Source organism: Stegostoma tigrinum, chromosome 8, assembly GCF_030684315.1.
Source record: "Stegostoma tigrinum isolate sSteTig4 chromosome 8, sSteTig4.hap1, whole genome shotgun sequence".
In the NCBI taxonomy this organism is placed as follows: Eukaryota; Metazoa; Chordata; class Chondrichthyes; order Orectolobiformes; family Stegostomatidae; genus Stegostoma; species Stegostoma tigrinum.
The window spans coordinates 17,499,769-17,510,812 of NC_081361.1; the positions used below are offsets into that span (position 1 = coordinate 17,499,769).

The window sequence follows — 11,044 nt, forward strand, 5'->3', positions numbered from 1 at the left end:
TCAGTGATATTTAATCTGGGTTCCATCAGGACTACGTAGCTTCTGATCTCACTACACCCCTGGTCCAAACAGTGAGATCTGAGCTCCAGAGGTGGGATGAGAACAACTGACCATAACAACCAGTGTCCAGGTCATCAAGAAACCCTAGAAAAACTGACTTTGATGTGAATCAGGGGTAACATTCCCCACTGGTTGGAGTCACACCAAGCACTAATAAAGATGGTTGTGGTTGTTGGAGGACATTCATCTCAGTCTTAGAACATGATTACAGAAGTTGCTCCATCACAAGGCCAAGAAGGAGAATATTCAATGACGAGTGTGCAATGTTCAGTGTCATTCATGCCTCCTCAGAAAGTGAAGCAGCTCATTTCCGAAGACAGCAATATCTATTAGGTTCAAACTGATAAATGGCAAATACCATTTGTATCACATACTGCCTAGCAATTGCCTACAAGAGAGAATATCACTACCTTACAATGAAGTGCAATGTCAACCTCACACATACAGCATGTGACAACAACCTCTGTGGAAAAAGCACTGCGTATTTTTCAACCAAACAGCTACATGGCAAATTCTAAGGGGAGTAGTTCTCAGTCAGGTCAAAGGAGCTTCCAAATGTCAAAGGCTTTCCGATACAATTAGTCAAGGGCATTGTCCCATCTCAGTCCAAGGGCTCTGGCATAGGTCCTCATCTACTTGGGGTGAGCATAATCAGGAACAGGCCATGGTCAGTTTAGCTAGTTCAGTGCAAACAGTCAGGCATGTCGTGGTACATTTGTCAACAAGCAGCACACAGATCAGCCAGGGGCTTTGGTCAGTCATCACCTGGGGCTGTCTGTGCACATCAGTCATTGGAATGGGCCATGATAAGTCCTGAGGTCAGCTGAAAGTTGGAAACTTGGTGCTGGGGACTGGAGGTAGTAATCTGCTGTCGTGATTATAATGAGGTCAGCTAGCTGGATCTCATTAGAATATGAGTTCCTGATTGGACTAGATTAACAGCCCCATTTGGAGAACCCTGGCTGATAAATATAAACAGGAGTGTCACACATCCTGCTCCCTGAGAGCTGGCTCAGCATCAAGGACTCTCCATGTGTAAATAATGGGTAACTTGGAATCAGGATGTTGGTTTCTGTTGAGTTATCTCATGTGCAAAGCAGAGGGGAAGAAAATCACTGTGGGGAAATTTGACATTTGAGTGAGACAGAAAGTGAAACAGAGCGACACAATGTCGGCAACCACCAGTGGCCTCCACAGGGGAAACCATGCAGCACAACAGTGGGCATAACCAAACTACAGAGCTGCGTGCAGAAGGTAATGATGAGAATTGCAGCAGTAATTCCAGGTGGCGTTGAGGAACATGTGAAGGATCAGTGCTGGTGAGCTGGCTAGGGAATACCAAGAAGGAGACATAGAAGTTGTGGGGAAGCTCTCAATTACCAGATTGCACCCAAGACTTAATTTGCTCAGTGTGACCTGCATTGCCTTGCACGTTCAACCCCTAAATGTGCACTCTGAATGGTAAATGGCTGCAAACACACCTGGGTGAGTGCAGTGCTTTTATTTCCATCTCAGTACATGGGCTACACTTGTGAGCATCATGAAGTCCTTCCTATATTCAAGTATGCCTTTCTTAGATGATGTAGGGCTGGGAAGACAAGGTCTCAGAACTCCTGCAGCATGTATAATCAAGGATCCTTTTAGACTTGTGAGGCTGCCGATTGGGTTTTGAAAGCTGCCACACGTGGACCTCGAAACAGCTGGAAAATTTACAGGGAATCCAGTTTATAATCCCTTACTGATATAACTGATGCTGCATTCATTTGGAGTAAAGTCCTATGTCAAAGTTCCACGTAAAGACGTTCTAAGGCACTCCCTGTCAGAGTGCTCCATGTCCTACTGTATTGAGGACAATGCTGAACAAAGTCAATTATGAGTGATGAGAATGCTGACTGGTCACACTACTAAGGACTTGTTCTGCTATTATTCCCCACAGATATGCTGCAGGCATGACTGACAGGTCATACCACAACAGGGGTTATCGTCATGCTGTTGCACAGCATTAAAGGACATAAATATAAAAGGAGAATCAAATGTTCAAGCAAGCCAAGGGCCAGCAGATGTCGAACAGCTTCCACATAAAGAGGTCACTGTTAAAAGGTCCTTTCAGAACAGGGAGGTACTGATCCTTCACATATTTCTCAATGCCACCTGGAATTACTACTGCAATTCTCATCATTACCTTCTGAGATCAGCTCTGCAGTTTGGTTATGCCCACTGTTGTGCTGCATGGTTTCCCCTGTAGAGGCCACTGGTCGTGGCCGAAGTCTTCTGTCCTCTATGCCACCTGTTCCTGCTGAGTGAAGTGCAGTGTTGCTATCCTGGGACATTGTCATAGAGCTATGCAAGCTGCTGGAGCAGCACCCACAATATGAAGGAGTGGGTGACCAATCATTCCAATGACTGTAAAGGGGACAACTGCACTAAATTTTTATCCAACTGGCTCCTTCCAAAGAGCCATTGGAGACTGGTTGAGATCTGTCAAGCTTTGAGCCAGAAATACTCCAAGGCTGTAAACAATGCAATTTGTGGCAGATTACACCATTTCATTGCATCTTGCCAAGACTAGGTCACTGCTCAAGCCTAGGCAGCAGCTTTTTTCCAGCTTAGTTGATGTTCCCCCAGCTGTAGGGTGTGACAGATGTGCACAAGTCAGGAAGGCCGTATCATAACATAGAGGAATTCACTAATTTAAAAAGGTTTCATTCCATCAATATGCAAGACCATCAACACCACATCCTCGAAATCTGCATCAGGTCCCTGGAAACTGCACTGATGCATGTACCCTTGAATTTCTGTTGAATTTAAGGGTTGAATGTGTTATAAGGGTGGTTACCGGGGGAGACAGAGACACGAGATGCTAAGGCGTAATACACTGGTACAAAACCACTTTATCTAATTTTCTAGCAGAGTTTTAAACAAGTTCCTTTAAACATATTATGTGCCCACACATTATTACACAGAGCATATTTTTGTTCTTAATACTAACTTTTAGTATAAATGACAACTTGATGAATGTTTCACATTGGTTGAAAAATTCACATGTCTGTTGGACAAAAGAAGAAGCTGAAGTAAAGGGTGACGAAAGGTTGCACAGGATTGGAGGAAGTGAGAAAGTATTGAAGAAAAGATCTGGAAAGAAGAAAAGCATTAAATTATGCAAAATATGGTCATTTCCAATCAAGCAGCTGGAGAAAGTAGATGTTTCCCAGTAACATTACCTGAGGGTTCCACTCTGGGTCCAATTTATTTACAGCTGCAATATATTCTTTCATAGCCTGTCGTGCAGTCATATCCCCCACCGCCTTCCATGCTTCCCTGTGAGTAAATAAGAAACTATTTAAGTTGAAGACATTTAAAGGAACATAAACCTGTTCAAATTTGGCTTGCTTCATCAGATGTACAGCTGGGCATACTTCTGTTCCCCTAACTGTTTACCTCTCACCCTTTCCAAGGTGTGCAGTACCTTAAGTTAGGATGCAAAGTTACAGGTGGCAAGCCCCTACTCACTCCTTCAATGTATTAATAGTTACAAATTATGTGAAGCCTCCATCCAGATGATGGTTCAGCAGTGGATAAGCGTAATAACAAAGAACATACAAAGAAAAAAAATTTCACATCTTCATACACAAAGACAAAAAGGTATCTTGAAACTCAAACTTAAATCAAGTTGGAATGAAAGGCAGTTCCGAACCTCGAGGCCTATCTGTGCACAAGAACCTTGCTTTTGTGTTTTATCTAAATCTCTGACTGGATTCCATAACACTATTTTGTATAAATAAAATAATAGCAAAATACTGTGGATTATGGAAATCAGAAATTAAACTAAATTACTGGAAAAGCTCCACAATTCTGACATCTACAATGAGGAAAACAAATTAAGGATCCACGTTGATGACGACTCTTTAGAACAAGAAGAAGAATAAAATGTACAATCGGAAATGTAGATTGTATCCCTCCAATTGAATAATTGTAAACTCCACATTGACCACGGAATGTTTTTGGTATATTGTATATATTTATTAAATACACAGACGACAGTGGGAAACCAAGGCTGGGAAAATGATCACACATAAGAATGAGTCATAATCAACTCAAAACGTTAACTCTGTTTCACTCTCCACAGATGCTGCCAAACCTCCTAAATATTTGTCACTTCTGTTTTTATTTTAGTTCATTTATATTTCTTTCTCTCTCAAAATATATAGTATGTACAGAATGTCATATTTCATACTTATTTAAAACATTACTCTTTTTAAGTCACTTACCATTTCTGTTTGCCTTCAAAATCAAAGAATCCAGGCTTTGGAATGTTGCATTTCCCAAATTTGGCCTAAAAAGACAAAATATAGGTATAATAGCTGAAACAATCATTAAGTGCAACAAAACAGGTCAGATACCACAAACCTCACACAGATTATGTTCCTTTGGTTCATCCCGAGCAAGAGACATAAGAGAACTAAATCCCATTTCAGCTGGTTGAATTCAAAGGTTAAAAGAAGGGTGTCCTCTTTGAAATCAATGGTTGGTAGATGTCACAAACATGGAATCAAGACTACATGTGTGAACAAAGCATACTGATGGTTTGGACGACACATCCTAAAATTCTTGCCTTTGAAGAGCTCTAGAGGCAACAGTCATGCCCTCATGACTGGTTCATCATTTTAGGTTTCCTTGAATTTAATAAACGTACACAATATACCACAAACCTTGATCACTATGGGGCTTAAAATTATACAACTGCAAGGATTAGGACTACTCTTCTTACTTCACAATTTACACTACTCACAAGGGAGGAGTTTAAGTCTACAAACTGCACTTTGTACAAAACTACCTGGCAGTTCCCCAATTTCTTCACTGCATATTACTGTTCCTTCTTGTAGCTCCTTTGTCACATTTTTCTGAGTGACAGCATTCAATATCATACAATCATATCGTACCCAGGTTATCACCAATGTGTGGTGAACCAATAAAGCAATAACATTGATTAGACAAAAAACTACAGATGCTGGAATCCAAGATAGACAAACAGAAGGCTGGAAAAACACAGCCTGGCCGGCAATATCTAGAGGAGGAAAAGTCAATATTTCAGGTATTACCTTTCTTCAGAACTCAACAATAACATTGCCTAATTAAAACAGTCATGTCTTTATATGGGTTACATTCCTGAGCAAAACCATGTGTCCTTTTCTGACACAGCGACTGTCTCCTCACCTGCTGGCTCCTTACTTGGGCATAATTCTGTTGGTGATGGGACAAGTACAAAGTTATTACTCGAGCTTGAACCACTGATAGTCTACCTGAGCAAAGAAGGTTTCGTAGCTGAGCCTGGACATGTATATTTCCTGCAAGAGTGACTGGACATCTCTCAGGTGAGAAAAGAACCAATTTTCTCTGCTTTAAGCCTAGAGAACCAAAGGGAATCACAGAAATCAGCTAACTCGGGAGACTGTGTTTACAGCAGAAAGGTTACTTGAATAGCTCTTTTAAACAGCCAGCAAAAATACTAAAGACCAAATGATTTCCTCTTGCCCTGCAAAGTTCACCTCCTGATCCGAGTGTGGTGTAACGTTTACGCGTGGTCAACATTCCTTCTACGTCGCATGTAAGGTTCCATGCTTAGGAATAGGCATCAGCACGACACATAGCACTGACTTCCAGTTTGGGAGGTCGCTGGTGCACACAGACCTCGGCAGCCTGGGTGTCAAAAGGAAAATTAGAGGGAATGTTGGGCATGAAGTTTTCAATGATGTTAGTTAGCTAATGCAGGAAGTATCTTTTCTGCTGTTTTATGCTGGGCAACTACTAAGTAACATTTAGTTGTTACAGATCTTAATATGTACTTCTTTTACAGTAGAAGGCCAAAGCCTTTAAATATTGGAGATTCTTTCTATCTCATGATAGAAAATTGATATCGAAAAGGTAATCTGTCTCTATGGAGATTGTAACTTCAGCCCTAATTTATTAACCATAAATTATTATAATCATGCTTATATTTGTTAGTTCACCTGCAGCACTACTCTCCATCTGGTCACAGATTTATTTCTCCCACATTGACCCTCCGCACTGTGTGTTCTAGTATACAAAGAGAATCAAATTGGTTAATACCGAGCATTGCTTACAACTCTCACGAAAGGACGCTGACCCCTATGGTTTTAAGCCAGATACAGATTTACAGTCATATAGGAAATAACTCTCTTAAGATCTGAAGAAACTGATGATTTTGAAAATAACACACTTTCTCATTCTCCCTTAATAAGAAAGAGTCAAGTTGATACAGAGAAAGTACAGCATAGATTTTATTTCTTCCAAGGACCAAATTATCAATAAAGGCTTTGTACAAGACATTTAGGAGGTGATAAAACAGTAACAAGTTGCCTCATAAAGGAAGATAAGCAAAAGGGTTACCACTTGGCTAGGCCTGGAATTAAAGACACATTCTTATTTGTTTGTTGGATATGAGTATCAATGGCAAAACCAACATGTTGACCATCCTGCATAAAACTGAGTCGTTTGCCAGATCATTTCAGAAGATAGTCAAGAGTCAACTGATTTTTTTACTTCAGGAATCAGATGCAGGCAAAACAGGGTAAGAATTAGATTTTCTTCCCTGAAGAACATTTGTGAAACAGATAGGTTTTTACAGCAATCTGGTAGGTCTGTGGTCATGAATTCAGATTTATTGATTTATTGAATTTAAATTCCATCAGTGGCAGTGGAGGAATTGCATTTCCAAACTTTGTCCAGGTCTCTGGATTATCAGCTTTGTAACACTACCAGTAGGCCACCATTCCTTACCTCTGATACTTGCTCTTTGGAAATTGGACAATCAAGTGGGAAGATGAAATTGATTGACTGATTGACATGAGATGGCTGCACATCCATAAAAATTAAAGTGCACAAACAAGCACTCAGTAAGGAAAAAGCATAAAAAAAAGGAAGTAATTGTTGCAGCACACAACAGAAACCAGGCCACCATCAAATTCTGAACTAATAAACCTTCTCATCTATCACTAGTTACATATCTACACTTTCAACTCCAATTATGTGCTGTATTTAAACTGTCACTTCTTAGTAAACCACCTTACAGGAACTACTTATGAGCCACAAACTATTTGAGCAGTGCTATCCTTGGCCAAATCTTTTATAAGGTATCAGGATATTACTGAAGGGTTTCTATTTATTTTCATCAACAAATATAGGGAATCAATGTTTATATTCATTCCTGTAGTTTACATTTAGATTGGAACTTAAGTTCTTGTATTGATTTCTCTGTGACTTGTTTATGATCATCCTAGCATTTACCCATTATGGATTTGCCCTTTTGTTCAAATTGCTAGGGTTTACTTAATTTTACCTGTCCCTTGCATCATTACCACAATCGTAAAAGTTTAGCTATTCATACTTGTTGCCCAACTGCCATCTATCCCTCACCTCTATACAATCCTTGGTGAGAGCTATGCCTATTCATACTTGTACCTTAGAGTTTACCTATATTGGAGATTTTACCTGTTTGTGGTGAGCATTATAGCTGTTGGCACACGTCTCTTGGGCTCAACTGTTTTAGTGGGTTTTAGGCACTTTGTACCTTTTCAGGGATGCCTGTTTTACATGTTTATGGAGGCTTTTATTTACCTACTGTCAAGGTATGTTTTAACTGTTACAAGTGAGCATCATCTTTCAAGCTGCTCCAGGGGCACATTTTATCTTTCAACCTTTTTCAGGAAAACACGCAAATTAAAGCAAAGGAGGGAGACACAGTGGCTCAGTAGTTAGCAATGCTATCTCACAGCACCAGAGATCCTGGTTCGGTTCCTCTTTTGGACTGTGTGGAGTTTGCATTCTCTCCATATGTTTGCGTGGGTTTTCACTAGGTGCTCCGATTTCCTCCCACAATCAGAAGAAGCATGAAATTGTTAGTGTGAAAGCAGGCCATTTGGCCCATTGGGTCCACACTAACATCCATGGGCTGTGGGTACACAAAGATGTGCAGTTTAGGTGGATTGGCCATGCTATATTGTCCTGTGATGTTCAGGGATGTGTAGGCTAGGCGGATTAGCCATGGGAAATGCAGCCTGGCAGGGATTAGGTTGGGGAGGTGTGTCTGGGTGTCATCAGAGGGTCATTGTTGACTCGATGGGCCAAATGGCTGTATGGATTCTTAGATTTCTATGAAAATAGTGCGGACACTGGAAATCTGAAACATGAACAGTGCTGGAGAAACTCAGCTGGTCTGGCAGCTGAGAGAGAGAAACAAAATTAACATTTTAAGTCTGAAATTTCAGGAGTCTTTGAAATGACCATGATGCTTGCCATATCAGGCTCGAAAGGATAACTCCTGCTTCTTCTCTTCCTAAAGATCTGAGGAAGGGTCACTCAACCCGAAGCGTCAATTCTGGTTTCTCTCCACAGATGTTACCAGACCTGCTGAGCTTTTTCAGCAACTTTTTTTTGTTTTTCTCTCCTCCTCCAGATGCTGCCAGACTTGAGTTTCCCCAACACATTTTTTTTATACAGGTCTGTTTCTGTGCCGTAGGGGGACAGGTTTAAATAAAAGCAAAACACTGCGAATGCTGGAAATCTGAAAATATGAACACGAAGTGCTGGGTAAACTCAGTGAAGTGTTCAGAGATAGCAAGAATTGCAGATGCTAGGGTCAGAGACAACAGAGTGGAGCTAGAGGAACACAGCAGGCCAGGCAGCATCAGAGGAGCAGGAATGCTGACATTTTGGGTCAAGACCCTTCTTCAGCAATAGGGGAGGGAAATAAATAGAGGGGAGGGGTAGGGATTGGGAAGGTGATAGGTGAGTGCAGATAGGGAGTGGTGGGGATTAGTCAGTGGGATGGCAGGGATGGAGAGGTGAGAGAGAAGATGGACAGGTTGTGTGTCAAGTCAAGAAGACAGGGATGAGGAGATTTTAAAACTGGTGAATTCCACATTTAGGCCATTGGGCTGTAGGCTCCTCAGGCGGAATATGAGTTATCGCTCCTCCAATTTGATGTCTCTATGGGGTGGCCCAGGATGGCAATGTCACCCAGGCAGTGGGAGGGGAATTAAAATGGTTGGCAGCTGGAAGGTGTTGTCGTTTGCCATGTACAGATGCTCTATGAAACGGTCTCTGAGTGTACACTTGGTCTCAATGATGTCGAAGAGGCCATGTTGGGAGCAGCAGATATGGCAGACCAAGTTGACAGATGTACAGATCAATCCCAGTCTGAAAGGTTTGTTTTGGGCCTTGATTGGAGCTGAGGGGGTGTAGCACTTCCTGCAGTTGCTGGAAAAGATGTCTAGTGTAGCAGGGCTAGTGGGGAGTGTGCAGCAGATGAGGGAGTTGCAGAGTGAGCAGTTCCTAGGAAAGGCAGTTAGCGGTGGCATGGGAATATAGCTGGCGGAGAATGATACAATGGATGCAGAGATTAGTGGAGTGGTAAGTGAGGACCGGGGGATTCTGTTTTTGTTTTAGGTGGGGGGGGTTTGAGGGCAGAAGTGCGGGAAATGCAAGTGATGCGGTCAAGAACATTTTCGATCACCGGAGAGGGAAAGTTGACAGTCCTTGACGTAGGAGGACATCTGGGATGTCCCGGAGTGGAACACCCTATCTTGGGAGGGGACATGGCGGAGGGGTTGGGAGTAAGGAATTGTATTCTTGCTGTAAGGTAGGTGAGAGATGGTGTAGTCCAGGTAGCTGCAGGAGTTGGTGGGTTTGAAACAGACGTCAGTTTCAAGGAGGGCACCAGACATACATACCCGCCGTCACCGACCAACACCCCACTTCATTCATTCCTTCATTCCTTCCTTCCCTTCTATTAATTTCGCAGCTCCCTCTCCTTCCGGAAGAGTCCCGACCCGAAACGTCAACTTTCCCGCTTCCCCGACGCTGCCTGGGCCGCTGTGTTGCTCCAGCATCCACACAGGTGTTATCTCAACACAGTTTTGTTGTTGTAATGTCTACGTGTCCCTCCCCCCCACCACACACACACACACACACACACACACACACACCTGTTTGAAGCGGCTGTACAGGTAGAGCAGAGTCTCGCGGCCGGCCGCATGCGCGAGCGTCTGCACGTGCGCGGCCGCGCGCTCGAACTCAGTCTCCAGCGCGCGCCCGCCTCCTCCTCCTCCTCCTCCGCCCTCAGTCTCCGGCACACGGTCCTCGCTATCGCTCGCCTGGTCTGACACCGCCGCCATCTCGGGTAGGGAGCCCGTGACCCAGGCTCCGGGGGAAGTTCCCCACTGACCTGTTAATTATTCGCTGCCGAGGCAACGAAGCCGTGGGAGAGAAGTAGAGAAAGAGTCCAGCTCCGACCGTTTAACCGCTGGTTCTTTTGCACCCCACCCCCACCCCCCGCTACTTCTCACACCGCTGCCCGTCCCGGAGCTGTCAACACTCCGGGTGGAACGCACCGGCCGCCGTGCGAAGGTTCCGCAGCGAAAATGCACCTTATTCTTTTGAACGTGCCCCGACACATTTAACAAAACAAAAAGTCGCGTCGCTTTCTGCTTTTACGTTTGTTTTCGAGCCACGTCTCCCACACTGATTTTAAGCTTTCGCGTGATGTTGGCAACAGCATTGCAGGTAATTTTGGTGACCGATAATACAGTATAGCAGTTTGACAAATTGGAGCACTGCATGGTGTTATGTAGAACTGCCTTAGAAATAGGGGGATCTACCAACACACTACCCTGTATGGGTTTCAGCTCGTAATGAAGGTTTGCTATTTGAAACTACATGGAGTCTTTGGTCTAGACAGGTGAAAAAAAAATTCCTTGTTTTAACCAGAGAGTTTTCTGTGGCTCACAAAACACGTTGGATCAGATTTTTCGTGGATTTGCAATTTCTCACAGATTTGCCACATTTTTTTCTACTTTATATCAGGCGATTCCTATCAGGACTCATTCAGAAATGTGGAGCTTTGTACTTCATTCTGACCTGTACCCTTCTAGTGCAAAATTCTGGGCCACAACCTTTTTTTTAAAAG

General features: G+C 43.0%; 1 protein-coding gene across 3 annotated transcripts in view; it reads right to left on the reverse strand.

Annotated features, from left to right (window-relative positions):
• Positions 1 to 10,603, reverse strand: part of LOC125456665 (acyl-CoA-binding domain-containing protein 6-like) — a 190,556-nt gene extending 179,953 nt beyond the window's left edge. The window contains exons 1-3 of one of the 3 annotated variants that reach the window (XM_048540016.2): positions 10,065 to 10,599; positions 4,329 to 4,393; positions 3,282 to 3,378 (exon numbers count right to left, since the gene is read on the reverse strand). In XM_048540016.2, coding sequence (XP_048395973.1) covers positions 3,282 to 3,378; positions 4,329 to 4,393; positions 10,065 to 10,253 — 351 coding nt within the window. In that variant the 5' untranslated portion in view covers positions 10,254 to 10,599. Of the gene's footprint in view, positions 1 to 3,281; positions 3,379 to 4,328; positions 4,394 to 5,360; positions 5,412 to 10,064 lie in introns of those variants that run through there. The other 2 variants (XM_048540018.2, XM_048540017.2) reach the window with 2 other exon arrangements.
• Positions 10,604 to 11,044: the final 441 nt, after the last annotated feature.